This window comes from Leptosomus discolor, chromosome 1 (assembly GCF_034619465.1).
Source record: "Leptosomus discolor isolate bLepDis1 chromosome 1, bLepDis1.hap2, whole genome shotgun sequence".
Classification (NCBI taxonomy): domain Eukaryota; kingdom Metazoa; phylum Chordata; class Aves; order Leptosomiformes; family Leptosomidae; genus Leptosomus; species Leptosomus discolor.
In genome coordinates, this window is record NC_141391.1 from 92,558,245 (window position 1) to 92,577,203 (window position 18,959).

Here is an 18,959-nt window from a genome sequence, read left to right on the forward strand (position 1 = left end):
TGCATCCAGCTCTGGAGCCCCCAACACGAGAAGGATGTGGACCTGTTGGAATGTGTCCAGAGGAGGGCCACGAAAATGATCAGGGGGCTGGAGCACCTCTGCTATGAGGACAGGCTGAGAGAGTTGGGGTTGTTCAGCTTGGAGAAGAGAAAGCTCCAGAGAGACCTTATAGCAGCCTTCCAATACCTGAAAGGGGCCTATAGGAAGGCAGGGGAAGAACTGTTCACAAGGTTTTGTAGTGATAGGATGAGGGGTAATGGTTTTATGCTGGAAAAGTGTAGATTTAGGTTGGACATTAGGAAGAAGTTCTCTAATATGAGGGTGGTGGATCACTGGAACAGGCTGCCCAGAGAGGTAGTGGAAGCCCCATCTCTGGAGACATTCAAGGTCAGGCTTGATGGGGCTGTGAGCAACCTGACCTAGTTAGAGATGTCCCTGCTTATTGTAGGGGGGGTTGGACTAGATGGGCTTTAGAGTTCCCTTCCAACCCAATACATTCTATGATTCTATAATTGATTTATTTGATTTAGTTGAAATAGATGGGATTATTAAGATACAGTGGCTTCAAATATCTAGAGAAAATAATATCAACCACAAATTTACCAGGATTATAAATTTGTTTTAGTAGTTAGATGATGACTGTTCTTCAATAAATACATGGGTAGAGGCAAAAAACATAATTGCCACTGATTAAGAATATCATATATTGAATTGGCATATTAATTGGTACTATTTGCAATTCAAGTTTATTTTGATTACAATGAGACTGTGTCTGGTGATTTTAACTTAGGACTTTCAAGTCAATGCTTTTCATTTGTTAATATTTGTTGTGGCTCTAGCACAACAGAGCCAAACTCCAATTAAATCTTCAGATTCTGCCAAATCGGCAGAATTATAATATTATCATAGCAGTTGTTGCATAAGTGTATTAGACAAAGCTTCCAAATTCAGGAAGATGAGATCTGAAAATTGGAATAGAACATGAAGACTGAATAATAGAAAGATATTTTCTAAATACATTTTAATAACTACGTTTTGTAGAAATTACAATTACATCAGTGTGTACATTACACTTGATGGTGGCGTTATTGACAAAACCCACAATCAATCACAATAAAAGTAGCTCAAGAAAAAAAGCTATATCATGACTCTTAATTCTTCTCAATTATCAGTGCAGTATCTAAGTAGAAGAAATCAATTACACCAATTTTAAATACCTTGTTTAAAGATGTATTAATCATCACTGCAACACATTTGATGTTAGTATAATGTAGCAGAGCTCATGCCTAGTGCACAGGATTTCTTTCCTCGAGTATTTAAAGGAAGTCATTATTCAGTAAAATACCAGTCACTTGAAGACTAGATTCAGAAACATGCTGGAGAATTGAAGTGTAATTTTGCAATAAATTTTTAGAGATTAGACACAATTAAGTCTCCACAAGCAAACTCATATCGTAGCGCCAAATACATGCAGATCTCTTTTACCCAGAGATGAAGCAATGAAAGGAAGGCACATTGCATTACACAATATGACCTTTGGCTCCCACATGTGTCAAATGGTATAAAAATCCAACTACTGAAATGCTCATTATAAGGATTGCTTGAAACAACTTCTATTAAACTACCACAGCTATTTAAAAGTCAAAGAACCAAACATAAAACCCAAATCTGAATGTTGACATGTTGCCATTTGTGACAAAATAACCACCTGTTATAATCTAATATTCCAGGTCATATAAAAAGTATTAAATTTCATGTTTCCTTTCTTTTTTTTCCAACTACAGTAACCTTCTAATAAACATCACCACTTACTCTTTTCTTTAATAGATATGAGGGTTAGGAAAAGCAAGAGAAAACCACTGTTTGTTTTCTTTTCTATAATCAAACCTGAGACACAAACATAATAATTACATGCCAAATACAACTTATGTTTGTTTTGTTCTGCTAATACTCTTTTAAGGCAATATATGTACTATTTTGAAAAATGACTTAACAAAGGAAGCAGTTTATAATTCTAAAATAGCAGTGTTTGAATGCTGTTCATCCCTAACAATCAGCATAACACCTATGGCCGGCCATGCTGAAATACACAGTAAAAAGTAACCACTTGACAGATGCTAAAAACAACCCTGGAAAAAGTAGGTCATCAAAAGCAGGTATAAGCAAAATCTTTCACTCCAAGCACAAGCTTAATAAAACAGTTTTTAAAACAAACGACAATATTGACAGACCTGTGGAGGAACCTGCCTCCTTTTTTGGTCAGGGGATGTGACATACGCAGCCTGTGTATATGCGTAACTTTTGAACCGCGGTTTAGGAGAAGGTGAAGGTCCCTGGGGTACATTGACTGTGATCTATGAAGAAGATATTAGAGGTGGAAAGAACAGACACATGGATAGGAGCATGTATTATAGAAGTAACTTACACTTAAGAGTAAGTGAAGAAAAAGTAGTAGGAAGGTCATCACCAGTTATATTTTTCAAGGACAGTGTTGGTATTCAGCAGTGAAAATTTGAGTGGTATAAGGAAAACTCTCATTTAATCTGACATCCTTTCCAAAAGTAACAAACTGTCAGGACTCAATACCAGCAGAATATCAATGTAAATTGAAGTGGTTTTATCATTTATAAGCAAAGGCTCAAAAAACAAGTGATCTGCTGGTACATCCTGAATAAACAGAGCCAATACTCATCTGCTCAGTACTCTTTTGAAAGAGACCGAGCATCCCAAAAGCAAGTAACAGTTCAAATTCAGAGAAGTACACTAGGCCTAAAATCCACTAAACACTTCAGCAAAGACTGATGATTTCAGTCAAAAACATAACTGACATAGTAAGCATAAATTAATTCCAAGTATTATATGAGCTTTTAGAGAGGCCAACCATTAGCCGAGAATAGGTGATCTTAAAATACAAATCAGCTTAAATAAAATACTAAAAAATTAAAAATGTGTCATGAATATGGAGAAATGTCAACTGCTATTCTCTAAAAAAAAGTAAAAGATATTTCTACATGTCTGTGTTTAAATGTAAAACCTCCTCCATTTCTGTGTTTTTCCTCATGGTGCCCTCGCGCAATCAAAACCCCCCGTGCTGTAAAAGAGAAGTGCAAAGCACTTAATTGCTGAATAGTGACTTTTAAAACAGCCTGGCGCAAGGTGAAAAGCAGCACAAAAGTAAATTTAATGCGGACAAGTACATTTGACTTGTTTGTGGGGAAGAGTCTTTGTCCATTATGTCCATGTTTTTTTCCTTACATTGGCCATCTAATATGAAACTTACAGGGTGGGTAAGGGAAACAACCACTTTAGAGCAGCAAGATGAAAGCAGAAAAGTGAAACAACTCACTTCTTGTGAAAAACGCTGTTGATGATGTACTTGTATGTGCTCTTCTCTAGTGACCCTTGAGTGTCGTGGCAACATCTCCACCTCCCTGATGGCTTCCATGGTGACTTGTTGGGGCAGAACTTGGAAGAGGGAAGTCACGTACATTAATATGGACTTCTTATCTGGACAGGCAGTTGCAACATCTGGAAGGCAAATTAACACGCATCATTTCAGTTTCCACATTAGACATGAGAAATAGCCAACCAACTTCACGGAAAGCTGATAGACTAATGAGCAACCTATTGTCCACAAGAGTTCTCTAGAGACTAATTAGAACCTTACAAACAGTTCGAAAATTACAGACTAAACTTGCATATTAATGAAAAAGAGCCAAAGTTTATAAAGGTAACATCTCATTCAACATGAACTTTATGACTACATTTCTTTAGTCAAAATGCACATAGTATACAATTTGACAATGTGGTCCTCATTAAGCAGGACTAGACATAGGAAAAGGTGTATTTTCTTGTGTTGTTTAAATTCTGCAGTCAAAATAAGGACAAACTCATTTTCAAAGTGGTGCCTTGTACATTCTCTTCACATCATTTCATCATTGGAAGTGACAATGATGTAGGAAAAAAAGATTTAGTTTCTTCTAGCATATGGGTTCGTATAAAACAACTACTGGAGCCGACAGCTAATACAGCTACATAGCTTTATATTCTACCTAACCTTATATTCTTCATGAAGTCTGTGGAACGTCTAAGGAACATGGTATTCACAGACATTAAAATACGTAATAGAACAGCTCTTTAAAAAAAACCCTGTAAAATCTCTATGGACTTTGGCAATAAGAAACTTTGCATGAACACAAAGATGACTTCAGCTTTTGCAAATAGCCATGATATATATCAGCAGGAAAAGTGGTTTATCTGACTCAACATTTCAAGTTGATAACAACTTGTGAAAATATAAGGCATGTGGCAGCTCTTTGAAGTAGTCACTTTGTTATTTACCATTGATGTTTACCTCCTACGCTCAGTCTAGTGAATCAAGACATAAAAAGACTGTTGTACAAGAAATTTATCATTAATTCCATAAGTGTTTTAACATGAGCGCTGGCAGAAAGCCAAGAGCTATAAGTTTTTACTGTCCTAGATCAATCCCGGCTTAGCTAAGATTTCAGTCAGGGGGGCAGGGGTGGTGCAGATGGAGGGAGAAAAAGAAAATATATAATATATTCTGGCAGACTCAATAATGCTACAGGGTGGCATCTAATTTTCTCTTCCTAAAATGCAGAATACATGAGGGAAGGCACCTCACATTAAAAGCTTCATACATATTTGGAAATCAAGAAAAAAGTCTTATTAATATTTTTGGTTTGTCTTTCTGACCTATCTCCATATTTTTGATTGATACGTTATGGAAGAGAGCTGAAGGTTTAGTTCTGCTCAGAATTGGCTGGAAAAATGGCGCCTTCCCTTCAATATCTCCACCCCCAGAAGATTTATTGTCTCAGTGGCCACAGTATACAGAATATGTTCATTAAAAAATCCAAACCACAAAACCATAACTTTTCCAAATCAAGTCATACTACAGCCCTCAGTCTCCACAAGCTTCACTTCTGTGATAGAACTCAGTCCAGGAAGTATTTTACTGTCACCTTCTTCTTGTCTTCTCATTAATATTTTAAACAGCATTTTGTTACACTCAGTGTCCATTATGAATCTTCTACTGTAGAAAACTTCATGCTGGCAGATTAATATTTTTCAAAAGAAAACCATGACTTTCTAGTACTCAAACTGAAATATGTCACATATATTGTTCACAGAACTACTTTTTGATACATCTTATGATCCGTGAGCTTACTTACTAAGATGTGGTTTCTTTAAGCATCTTCTATAGTGAAAGAAACAAAATTCCTTTGTAGGGTACAGAACAAGGCCCTGACATTACATGCTCCCACTGAAAAAATATTCACACACTCTTACCATTTAGAGACATTAGTCTCTCTATGGGAGGTCTCCAGTCAATTAGAGAAAGTAAAGAGAAATAAAACAGAACACTTCTAATACACAGGCTAAAAACCCTGTCTGATACTTAGAAGATACCATAAAATCTAGAATTCAACCATGCATTTTAATATAAAATAACATACTGTTCATCTAGGGACATGGTTATTTAGTAACAAGTCCCAAAAGAGCAGGAAGAATCTGGTTTCACCACAGAACTTTAAAATCATGAAACAAACACTAATCCACCCCTGTTTAAATGCTGCTGCCTTTAAAGGGTTATTACAGAATTTGTTTGGGGAGCAATTTGCCTGATAAAAGTTCACTACAGCTTGATTTTTATTAGCATGTGTTCTTAATTTTCTGATGAACATAACTGCAAGCTTGATTGTTTGTTGAGGATGGGTGACTACAATAAACCTGAAATGTTCTGAAACCAATTCTCTTCTGAAGGATGCAGACTGAAAATAGTAAATAAATAAATTTTTACAAAGTCAAATTTTTTCAATGTGATCCAACAGCCAATTTTTATAAGCCTTGTAGTTCACAAGTGGTTTGTTCTTATATCCGTATGTTCTGTCAATGAGCAATTCCCTGCCAACATTCCCAGTTCTGGTGGAAAGAAGCATTTCTAAATGATGAATGAAAGTGAGGATGATATAAAACTCCTAAATAAGCTCCATATTAAAAAGTAATGTACAGGTCTACACAAAACCAAAATGCAACATTTTGTTACACAGTGTTACATTATGTACATACAGCCAAACACAGAGTGCAAATTACAAGCACTCATGAAAATGTTGCTTCCAATTTTCAGATACACATCTACTTAGAAAAATATTAATAAACAGGAATTGCGATATTATTTCTCAAAGCTCGGACCAAATAACAGTTCTGACACTATTTGTGCTGATTCCACTCCCTCTTTGTATCAAACTAATAGCAAAGTAACTTTGAAAGAAGGAAATTTAAATGCATGGTGCATTGCCAGAAAGATTACATTACTGTACATAAATTGCTGATGTGTTTTCTTTACATTGAGAGACAAATTCTGAAACATACTTCACCTTATACTCAAGATAATATTTGAGCCCAAGCAATACAAGAGATCCTTTGTCCTCTCAAAAAGTAGGTAGCATTTTCAGATAATTACAAAGTAGAAAACACAGAAAACTAACTTTTAAATCCTGTACATCACCTAATACTGTTGGCTTCCGTGACAACAATACTAATAAAAAATCCCAACATTTTAATATTACTTGCTGTTGTCCCACACGAGATTTTAAAAATCGTACTAAAAACCAGTGCTCTTCCTTTTATAACACTGAAGGAGATTCTCAAATTTAATTTGAATTTCCAGAGATTACACGGCTTTTTTTTTTTCCCTGATAAGTAGAGAATAAATTCCATCTATCAAAGATACTTTTCATTGTAAGGCTTATTAGTGCTACTAACACAACATTAACATTTATTAGAATTTCTGAAAACAATCCTACTGCTATCTCCAAATGATTCTTTTTAGAAAAGACTTAAAAGTTGCACGGCAGATACACAAACTGCTCTCAGATAGTTGAAGACAGACAGAATCTAACTGATACATAAAAGATTAGTTTGTACAATGTAAACTAGTTCCAGGAGTGATTTCAATGTTTGTACGGCAACTCCCACCATGGTACCAACGTCAACTGCAATATCTAAGATGAAGGCAAAGTAGAAGTATTTAAAAATGTACAAAGACAACTTACATGTTATTTTTATTTTTTTTTTTTACCTTTTGGCCTCAAGAACAAGTGTGAGCTTATCAAAACACATTCAAATGCCTGTGGTAATCTGTCTGACAAGATCACCAAAACACTTTGAATGAGCTTCCACAAAACCTAAGTCACATATTTTGATCATGTTTTGATTTAGACGAACCTAAGTTTGCTATTAAAAGTGTATGAAAGTGCATGAGACCATACTAATAAAAACATAACTGCTTAGTCTTAAGCAGGAAGAAAACCAAGTAAGATTTCATTCCCAGACGGAAGTATTAGAGTTGGCTCAGCATAGGTAAAGAAATCTTCAATATATTATCCCCAAAACTAATGAAAATAAGATGAAAAATGGGAGGGAAATTGTAAACTTGGTAATTTGTACTCCAAATGCATATTTTTGGTCACTTACTAAAAAGTCAGTTTGCGGACATTAAGCTACAACAGAATCATGAGGCTTATCTTATATTTGCTGTCAATTGTAACTTCTTAATTTTCTGATTGTGAAAGCACGAGACTAAATATATTCTGTTCTTATTTGAACATCATGAAACAAGTAAGATTACCAGGCAAAAAATATAAGCTGGTTTTTTAAAATAATGAGAAACATCCCTCTGCTAGCACCTGGTTCAAAACCAATGTTGTTCTGCAATCCCTGTTTAGATTAAGACTATACTAATGGTAATGATAATAGCAGGAACAAAAGAAGCAGTAATGGTTTAGTCTACTGACACTCACCCCTGCCAGCAAGACCTTGAAGTAATAAAAACTGTGCAGTCTCTTAAAGGTCAGCCAGTAGCTGCAGTGTCTGCTCTGCAATTATTGACATTTTTTTGCTTGTTTTTTAAACTTGTAATTATTTTCTGCCCTGTTTTTGTACTGTGTTAGTCAATTGAATGTCAAATCCAAAAATAAATAAATCTTTACAAGTAATCTCAAAGAATAGTGGTGGACTTGCAGATAGACAAAAAAAAATGGAATAATTTATGAAATACTGCATAACTGTAAATATTGAAATCTGGAAATTTAAACTGACAATTCTTTAACAAAGTTGAAGAGCAGGCAACTGTTGACCTTTTTCTAAAATGAATTCTTAAGTGCACTTTCCAATTGAGGCAAAAATTAAACAGAAATCTGTATGTCTACAGTCTCTTTGGGAGAAGACAGTCAAAAATCTAAATAGGAAGGCTCTATCATGCAATTCAGTGTATTCCATTTCCTGCTGGTACTAAGGGTGAATTAAAGTCCTCTTAGTAGAGGGGTAAATAACTCATTTAGCCTGTAACCTTACACAAGTGGTTTTGGTTGTTTTTTTGTTTTTTGTTTTTTGTTTTGTTTTTTTTTTTTTTTTAAAAAAAAAAAAAAAAGGCAAAATGGAATGGCTCCATTTCTTGCTTGTGATAAACTCAAGCAATCAAAATAATATTTGGACAGGATTGAGTCAAACAAAAATTTTGGAAGGCTGTTCAGTGGCTTACATGAATAAGCATGGTGATCAGTCTATTGTTTTGCAGAATGAAATTCACACTTTACAAAATTAACTGTTAGCAAAAGGCACAAAACACATACAGACAACAGAGGCGAGAGTGGAAACTTGCAAGATAGCCCAGTGGTGACCTACACACAGATAGTGGCACTGTTCTTTTTGTTCTTTTCTGTAGATCACAGAATCACAGGATGTTAGGGGTTGGAAGGGATCTCGAAAGATCATCTAGTCCAACCCCCCTGCCAGAGCAGGACCACCTAGAGTAGGTCACACAGGAACATCGTCCAGGTGGGTTTTGAATGTCTCCAGAGAAGGAGACTCCGCAACCTCTCTGGGCAGCCTGTTCCAGGGCTCTGTCACCCTCACAGCGAAAAAGTTTTTCCTTATGTTAATGTGGAACCTCCTGTGCTCCAGCTTGCACCTGTCGCCCCTTGTCCTGTCATTGGCCATCACTGAGAAGAGCCCAGCTTCATCCTGCTGACACTCGCCCTTCATGTATTTATATGAATATTCATTCACCTAAAACTAGTATCAAACTCCTAGAAGAAAATGCCATTGATTTTTCAACATACTTTTCCTTAAGAAAGTAAATGTTTTAAACCTTATGGTTAAGATCACAGAATACTTTCAAAACACTGACCACAGCCATCCTTTGTAGGCTGTGCTGAATGAGCACTACAGCAGCATGAAGAAAATCTCTTCAGAAGATTAACACATTTGTGTTTGTCTTTTAAAATTATGAAGACAGGTCAGGATTTGTGGGATTAAAGTGCTGCGGGACTCAAGTCTATACGGTACTAAAATATTCAGTGGCAGGGAATACCTTAAATCTGTCTGAATGTCTGTTCTGATTTGCTGCATGAGTGTGAAGGAGTCTTGGACTAATAGTTAAGCGCTGTCCTGGTTGAGTGAACTTGACACTATATCTGGTTTTGAAATCTGCAAAATCAAACTTAACATCTATGCTGAACAGTAAAGTTGATCTTCATTTTTCTTCAGTTTCCTTAAAAGGTTAAGTATTTATTCGATAACACTACAACCTTTGCACCCTAAACTACATCTAGCATAAGCATCTTCTTAGCAACAAAGACAGAGATAGAAAGAAACTAAGTGAAATAGCAACGGAATAAAATGCTGGTTTGAAAAAGTGGGGTGCATATGTTAACATTTTCACCATGTGTGTTTTATATTATTATCTTTTATCAGTGAGTAGAAGTGAGGGTGGCGCTCATCAATTTGTTGAAATAACTAATAAAATCTAATATTTACTTTTCTCACCACACTGACATACATTGTTGGAAGTTGCACTTCAGTTATTCAAAACCCTCAAATGCAAATTCAGTGAGGGGCAGGGGGCAGAGAAAAGAAAGTTAAATACACCCTACCACCTAGGTTCTACTGAAGAGTCCTGGAAATAAAGAAAGATCAAAAGAGTTACTAGAGTCAAGAGTAGTGTATAAAAATGGTAACATTGGCAGGTACCCAAACATTAATTTTGCTAGGAATATTTGTAATATCAGCAAATGGGCCAACATCTGAGAAAGTAAATAGCCCAATGTTTCAAAATATTGTACATTTTCCATTTTACTTTCATAAATATTCAGCCTAGAAAAGTTTTAACTTACACATTTGTCTCCTATTGATCCCTGATAAAGGTATATTTCATTCAGCATGGAAACTATAACAACTATATTAAATGACTGAAAAAGTATTTCTACTATAAAGTTTCAGAGAACACTCTATAGGTATTTTCCAAAAGCTGGACAATATTGATTCCAGTCAAGTCCAGCCAAGTTACTGCAGTATCAGGAAGATTTTGACTACTGGGACCGGCTGGCCACACACAGACAAAGTAAAAAATTGTTTTAAGAAGCTTAGATACAGCTATGACTTGTTTACCTGCTGTAAAGTTACATGCACATTGTATGCTTTGCTGATTCTGTGGTTGCAAGAACTGTGAAATATAATTGAAGAACTTGAAGACCTAGGTCAGTATTAGCCAGTTCCAAAACCCAGCATAATCAGTGAGCAAACCCACATCAATGTCAAGTAACTAAAATAAAGTGGACAACTCAAATATACGAATTAACATTGAGCTTTGTTAATTACACCTATCATAAATTTTGATCAGTGATTAAGAGAATTTATTTAGTATGTAAGATGTTTTGTAGCCCATAATTCTAAAAGGTAACTATGAAAAAAAAAAAAAAAAGATTGATGTCCAGTAACTAATTTTATAAGTTCTTAAGAAAACAAATGCATCACTTTTATTTCATTGTATAATCTATCATAAAATTAATATGGTATCAGCTAAATAGAAAAGGGCAATAGAAATCTAAACAGGCAAACCTAAATAGACAACAGAGAGCATTATGCATACTGGACGGGTGACACCACTGGAAAACATAGTATTCTGAGGTATTAAGTGTAAGATGAGACAGAATTGGAAGTGTTTCATCTTATACTAGTAAGTTTACATACAAGAGCCCCTGCAGATGTTCAAGGGCTTTGCAGAGCTTGACAGGCCGTGGGGAGGACTGGCAGAACCTGCCGACCCACAGAGTTGTCCCCGCACACAGTGCTCCCATTCCACAATCTCAAAGTTATAAAGGCATTCAGAGTCCATACTCAGTTGCAATGTATTTTTGTAAAGTATTTTGGAAGAAATGGCATCTATGACATTCTTTCTTTTATTAGCATATGAATAAAATAAAGAAGTTTTTGCTACTTCTGAGAACTGAGGAGAAGATAGTTTTCCAGTTCTGATACATTTATTTAGTAAAAGACAGGATTTCATTCTATAAACCCTATATTCCTCATACAGAAACAAAGACCAGTGGATGCAAAGAGAAATATGAATGCTGTATGTGGCTGTATCTAACAAAAAGGAGCACACCAGAACCTTCACTGGTATCTGCAGAAGTACAGGGATTCTGCTTCTATAGTATATACCTTCCTTTTATTCCCATCTGAAATGGGATATTTCTGACATCAGGGCAAAGTAATGATCACCTGAGGTTAACCTCTTCCAAAGCCAACATAACAAACTGGTGCATGTTACCGCATGTAGCTTGTCCTCTTCCCCTCTAGAATCTCATGGACAACTGGTTTTCTAGGAAATCTAAGAAAAGCAAAATGGAAAAAAACCCCAACAACGAAGAGCCGAAGATAGACTTATTTGGATGTAAATCAAAACTGATCTGTTCTTGGCTTTGTTTTGACATATAAAAGAAAGTAGCAGAAAGTTTAAGGAATATAGCTTAATTTCTACACAGAAAAAATTCTAAGTTTAGGTGAAATTCAAATGTAAAATTACTTACAGAAATCTTAAAAAAAAATTACAAAACTTACTGTGTACAATAGTGCCTTCAACGAAAATTCCTGGTTTTCACTAATTTAGGCCAGAGTATTGTTTACAGATCCAATGCACACTTTTTATATTTAATAGACCATACCTTCACAGGTATGAAAGTCTCATTAATTAAAATTGGAAAAAAAAAAAAAAAATCACAGAATCTTTTCAATATCATTACAAGAGACTAGGAAACCTTATTAACTCTTAAGGTTTGGTTACATATGTCTAACACGAGAAAAAAATAACTACCAGGAATTAATCTGTATAAATTAATTTGACGTGTCAGTTTTAAATTCAAAGAGGAGGTTTCTTGCTGACTCCTCTGGCTATACATCTTGGGTTTTCTCACTGCATGTGTTGTTCCTGTATCTAACTGAAGACCCGTTAATGTTGGCTTCTATATGCCTGATACACAAACTGTATCAAAATCACAAATGAGATCTTTAAAAAAGTTAACTGCAGCAGATTCAAAAAGGCTACCTCCACTTTAAAAGTATATCTTTTAAAAATAGAAATACATCTTGAAAGAGTTGAAACCCAAGTGATTTTATATACAATAGTAATTATTCCTACTTTAAAATACTAAAAAAATAGGTTAGAAGAATTTCTTGTAAATGATGTAGGGAAAGGATTTCTAACTTTTGAGGCATTATTTAACTAAGAATGCAGCAAATAAATTAACGTGCTGATCTCTTTCTTTAGGCTGATCATGAGGAAAACCAATCTAAAATATGTTATGCCAATGGTTTTTAAAAATGCAAGTTTTGATCAAATGGTTATTCACTGTATGCATTCCGTCCTCCAGCAAGTTATTTAAACATAACAGGTTTGTAATTTAAGAAGAAAAACCTTATATGTAATTATCTTAGGGAAAAGAATGGTTGACACTGGACAGTCAGAACATCTCAAAGCCAGTACTATAAGGCATTTAATATTTTTTCAGGTGGAAACATCTGTTTATGTTTTGCATAAAAGTAAGCTTCTATTCGCACTTCGGGTGTCAAGCTAGTTTGGAAAAATAGATTTTGCAATGTAAATTTTATCACCAGCAGATCTTGAATTAGGGCCATGCTGGCTGTTAGACCACATACTGGGATGCTGTTCTGGTTGGGGCACAGTAAGCTCTACTCTCCTATTCTCCTTTCACTTCATGATCAAGTTATTAAATACATTCAGGAGAGACACTGGTGAACACAACTCCTAGCAACAGCTTCTGTGACTGTGACATGGTAATCTTTTTTGATGTAGTAACCTGGTTTGAGGTGAACTTTTACACATTTTATTCTAATCTCCTTCTGTCCACTTTATTATTTTCTTAGTGAAAAGACATATTAAGTATATTTCTATCTTTGTGTCCTGTACAACATTTTCTGTATGTTATCTTATCAAGTGCTTTCTGTCTTTAAAGTGTTTAAACAAAAAAATAAAAGTGGAAAAAAAATATGGTTTCAAACAGTCTCTGGCAAACTAGTTGGCAGACAGAACATCTGTCATCTGGAGAAGGTGGTGCAGGAAGGAGAAAACAGATATGTAATTGCTTCAACAGAATCTGTGAAGGTTCAGAATGGAGAGTCCTCTTTGACTGTAGGCCAATGAACCATATGTGAAGTGTCAAGAGCATCTCAGAACGCGAATGAACACTGGAATGACAATATGAATAAATATGAGAACTTGTTTTGAGAAACTCAAAATAAATGCAATTCTATACGTGGCTAGTGTTGGACAAGTAGTGAAATAAATCAAGGGCAAAACAAGATATCCTGTATGAAATACATAAAGCCCAAGAAATCAACATTTTAGTGGCCCCATTTAAACATGCAGCAGAAGGTGTCTTGCCTATTCTAGCCAATGCAAGTATCAATCTGACTGAATGTAAGTGTAGGTGATGCCAACAAGTATGGAGCAGTATGCGAGACCCAAAAGAGAAGTTAAAATGCTACAACTCAGTGGAATCAAAATAGGTTGGAGGACATCATCTCTACAACACCTACTTCAAAAGTTCCCAGAAAGCTGGAATAGTCGTAAACATGCAACGACAGCAGCCAGATGTGACTGGGATGCCAACTTGTATTTTATCTGTGTATCGAACAAACATTAAAATATATATAGCAAATTTCAAATATGCAATGCAGTATAATTTTTTTCATCTCTAAAAAGAAAACCATAGCTATCAAGATATTAAGACAATTAAGTCTAGTTGCTCTTATCTGGTCAGCAGAACAGCAGCACTGCAACGCTTTATTGTGTGCCTGGATAAAGGAAATCGTTCTTAGTATCAGTTTCTTTACAAGAGAGTTCAAGTGTCCCTGGATGGTGAGAAAGGCAAAATCTGAAGGAAGGGTCTACAGAGGATTCCTGAAATCTGTTCTGAAGTACTGGCTTGTTTATTAAAGCTATTTCTAACTTCACTGTTAAAAGGTTTCCACAATTTTCTCAATTCAGAAGTACTAATTTTCTCCGTCGTCTTCTCTTCCTGAAACAAACAGGGAATATGATTTCACTACACAGACAGCTAATCCCAGGAATGATTTATGACAATAGCAGTGTAGGGGAAACTGGAAAAGAATCACAACACTTCTGTGGATGGCTATATTGAATAACACTAATAGACTACCTACAGATGTTGCAGAAAAATGGGAGAGACCACCTAGACAGCCTCGTTCTGCTAGTCTTCAGTTGTTCCTATCCTTAACCCGAAAGCACATGAATATGGACTAAAGAAGCTCCCTGTAAGTCCTGGTTCCTCTTCCCTTCTCCAATTTAAATTAAAAAAAAAAAAAAAAATGAACACAGCAAACCACAACTAAGCTGTCATGATCGCTTCGAGGAGAATTAGAAGTACACAAGTAAGCAGGGAAAAATGATAAATCACTGGTTAAGACTGAGTAACAGTACTTCAGGAGCTACACAGCATGGAACCTACACTAAATTTAGAGACTTTGAACATCAAAGCTGATAAAACCAGATGGTAGTTACTCTAACTAAGTAAAGGAGAAGAAAGATGTATTATTTGATTGGACAATGATTTTAAGTCACAAAGGTGATGTAGTCATGGAGGATTGCAAATTTTGATCCAAAGAGCTACAATTTCTAGAACTGATACAAATTTTGGGATACATTGAATGTAATCACCCTTCAGATTACATGGAAATCCCAGTCTAAATAAAGTCCAGCTTCTTTTAAGGCTCAAGTGGTGCATGTCCGGCTATGTCCAGTGAATGCAGACATAGCACAAGACTCCTGAAAACGCCTCAATAGTTTTACGCATTCAAGGAGCTGGAGAGATTACAGCCATAAAATGCAGGACTTTTTTTTTTCTTTTCCCAACAAAAATAAATTTCGAAAGATAAACAGGATTCACCTTCAAGAAAAACACCCTTGATTTTTATTGCACAAAGCACTAAGAAGATCTGATCTGGAATTCTATGTTCTGATCAGACTCGTACAGGAACGATAAACCAGAAATGGAAAAGAAGAGTTATTACTGTTAAGTAGGAGACAATGCAGCGAAGAATGAAAACCTATTGAGAGTCTATTTAAACAAAGGCTGAGAACAAGTATGAGTGTTCTTTAAAAATATACCATGGGGTAAAACCAGAGCAAAAAGCATCAAGCTCAAGGACAATGGTAGCACAAGCACAAAACAGAACAAAATAAACCTGAAGAAACATAGTCTAAAAAACGCTGAAAAGTTTTTCACCTTCAGAAAGTGAGATTCTGAGAGCGCAAAGTATGCAACTGAGTATGACAGAACTTGAGGAATTTAATAAAAGCACTATAATGAGACATCTACCTGAAATTGCAGGTAACAGGACTCAAGGCATCATCAGGTCCCTCATGTTCTGTTCCTCCTCCTCCTTTTACATTATAGTTAATGCCAATTATTTTTCAGCTATACATTTTTAATACAAGTTACTGCTTGTATTTCATGTTTTTCTCCCTATGAACCCTACTCCCTCGATGTTTTTTTAATTATTCAATTATGGGAAATATGTGGATGCAATAACCTAGCAAACATAACAATAAAAATAATGTGTCAAGTCTGCCTATTCTTAGAAACTCTGACAAAGCATTACACTAAAGATGGGGCAGAGCTTTTGCATATATAGCATACATATACATATTTGAAAACTAACCATACATCAACAGCACACGTGAAAGAAAGCTGGAGATTAGTGCAGTCAATGTAACATAAAAAGGAGTTAGGAACGCATGAGAAAACAACCAATTTTATTATGTATTTATCACATATTATGTTAACGAAGAAAATGCAAGCAACCCCAAAAACGGGTTTAAACATGACTATGAAGCAACACAGCAAAAATTACCCAGGTTAAATCTAAACATCTGTTGATGCATATTTTAACTGGCAAAAAATTTGGAAAGAAGGAATAGGGGCTAAGAATAACAAAAATAGAACAAGTAAAAGTTTAAGATAATATATATTCCTCGAAAGAGATGGTAGTACTGCTAGTACTACAATTAGTAAAACTTGATCTTTAATTTGCCAGTATCGATTATCATTTCTTGAACCATCTCTTTTTAAAATGGGTGAAATTACATAAACTTTGGCTTCACAACTGAACAACTACACATTTGTCCAATTTTCACATGAATGTCTACTTAATTCACTTTTCTTTCTCATAGTCAGCTGTATAACTCCCCACTATTGTGTGTGTGTGTTTGTTTTTTCACCAGGACCTTGCAACTCACTAACAGAAATCTATTAGAGCATAGTGATATTCCTCATTCTTCCTGCTCCCTTCCCCCCCTGCTCCCCGCCCCAGTCTTTATTTAGCTCTTCCAACTCAGATTTGAAGGAATGGTAAAGATTTTTTTCTCCTATCCTTAAATTCTTTAAGACTTAAGTTTCTAGCAGATAAAATTCATTCTAGATGTCTTATCCTGAAGTCAAGTTACCCAGCAGTTTTTCTCTTATTTTGCCTCTTTTGAAGCAGTCATCTTTTCATGACCACTAATGAAAAGGTTGTCAGACATTGGAACAGGCTGCCTAGAGAGGTGTTTGAGTCATCGTCCCTTAATGCGTTTAAAAGTCGTTTAGACGTGGTGCTTGGAGACATGGTTTAGGGGTGTGCTGGATGATCTCAAAGGTCTTTTCCAACCTTAATGATTCTATGATATTAATTACTAACAGTTAAAGAAGTTATATCACACCTGGCTTTAGTTTGTGCTCTTTAAAACAAAATAAATTTTTGAAGTCAAAACAACTTAAATACAAACTTTTATTAGCATTTTGGAGAAAAAAAAAATGTTTGTTAGAGGATGTTCTCGAAAAGTTCTGCATGTTTTGTTTTAGAATAGACTTTTCTAGGCCGAACAATTGAACGAACAAGCAATGCTATGCTACAGGGCTCAAGAAGAACCACGATGAGATTAAGAAACATTCATGATTACATTAAATGGGAGCAGAATCTGGGATTATAAATGAGAGCAGTGGAGGCCAACACTTTATTTTTCAAAGTCTTTCTTTAATTACCCAGCACTAGCGAGACTAATTTTAGTCCAAACATAAAGAGAGGATTTAGTAGTTATTAACTATAAGAACATACATCATCTAAAAACTATGCAGAATAGGTGGCCTTAGCGAAGAACTAATAATGCTCTGAAGACCTGAGATTAGGCTTTAAAACAGAGCCTACAACATCTAATGAATACCTAAATACATGTCCAATCTTACTGGACAATTTTGATTCCTTAAGCAGTCTTGTAGCAAATCACAAACAGATCGTAAAACAAAGGCTCCCAGTGTCTTCTCTTAGAGACTTGTTTCTGTTGATTAAAAAAACCCAAACAACCAACCAAAAACCACAACTGAAAAAGCTAACAAAACTAAAAGAAAAACCAAGCAGCTCTCTAAACTTTAAACTAACAATATGCAATGCTTTCTTCTTTACAAATAATCTAGTAAACATCCAAAAATAAATATAAGATAGACCTAATTCTCCTTAGGTATTATTTGGTTTAGATCCTTATTTAATAGTATAACTCCTCAAAAGTCTTTGGGCCTTGTTGCACAATCACATTCCCCCAGGCAGGTGGACAAGCTGGCCCAGCACTCTAAGAATTTAGCCCATCTCCACAAAGAGGCAGTAATTACATTAAAAATGAGCCTGCAAGATTCAAACAGGACCAGAATACGACACCAGTCATAGAGAACTGACACGTGTCATTAGCTTGCAACATTAATAGCTTAGTAACATATATTCTAGACCCTCAAGAAACACGTTTGATGAAACGTGAAATGTTCTAACATTAGAACTTAGCTTAGAAACTGCACATTTCGAAGTCCAAAGCAACAGACAGAGAGACCGAAACATTTAGTTTGTTTCAAGGATGGACACAGTAGCAACAGGGACCAAGTGCCTTCCCCACACTATTCCTCCCATTGAGTTCCAACTAAGATCCTGTCAACTCTGAGGCAAGGGAATAAGGAGTGAACTATACCTTAAACCCTTGAATAATTACCTGAAAACATGAAAACTTCATGCCACCTAACTGACAAAGCTATTCAGTAGATGTAGTTACAACAGCAAAAATGCATTCTTCCACGAATCTGAATCAAGGCACACCAGAAGACAAACATGATAGTTACACCTCCCAAAACTTTCTAGTATAACTAGACCTTTCCTTCTAGTCAGATTGCTCAGGTAAGTGAAACTAAACTTAAATACTGCAGCCATGGCATTGCAAACAGTATGTAGTGAGAAAGTTCCAAGTCTCTAGAGCTTAACTGCATTTCTGAAACCCCAGAAGACCAAGAATATTACCCTGTTAATAAGGCATGATTAAACTTCACTTACACTATAATTTGCAACTCAAAGGGATGCAACTGTTGTATACATAGGTCCTAACTCCCTATGTAAATTGTTACAACTTCCACTGAAACTTCAGTGCTAACAAAGATATTGTTTAACAAAGCAACTTGTACAAAAGGTACTAAATATAAAAGTAACATAAACATGAAATATCCTACACCAGTATAACAGGAGGAAGATAAAACAACCAG

At 35.5% G+C, this 18,959-nt stretch overlaps 1 protein-coding gene across 2 annotated transcripts in view; it reads right to left on the reverse strand.

The window, feature by feature from the left end:
• DMD (dystrophin) overlaps nucleotides 1–18,959 on the reverse strand; it is a 1,194,940-nt gene that overhangs the window by 834,112 nt on the left and 341,869 nt on the right. Inside the window, exons 8-9 of one of the 2 annotated variants that reach the window (XM_086469399.1) lie at nucleotides 3,347–3,528; nucleotides 2,232–2,354 (exon numbers count right to left, since the gene is read on the reverse strand). In XM_086469399.1, the coding sequence (XP_086325525.1) occupies nucleotides 2,232–2,354; nucleotides 3,347–3,528 (305 nt within the window). The remainder of the gene's footprint in view (nucleotides 1–2,231; nucleotides 2,355–3,346; nucleotides 3,529–18,959) is intronic. The other variant, XM_086469458.1, reaches the window with a different exon arrangement.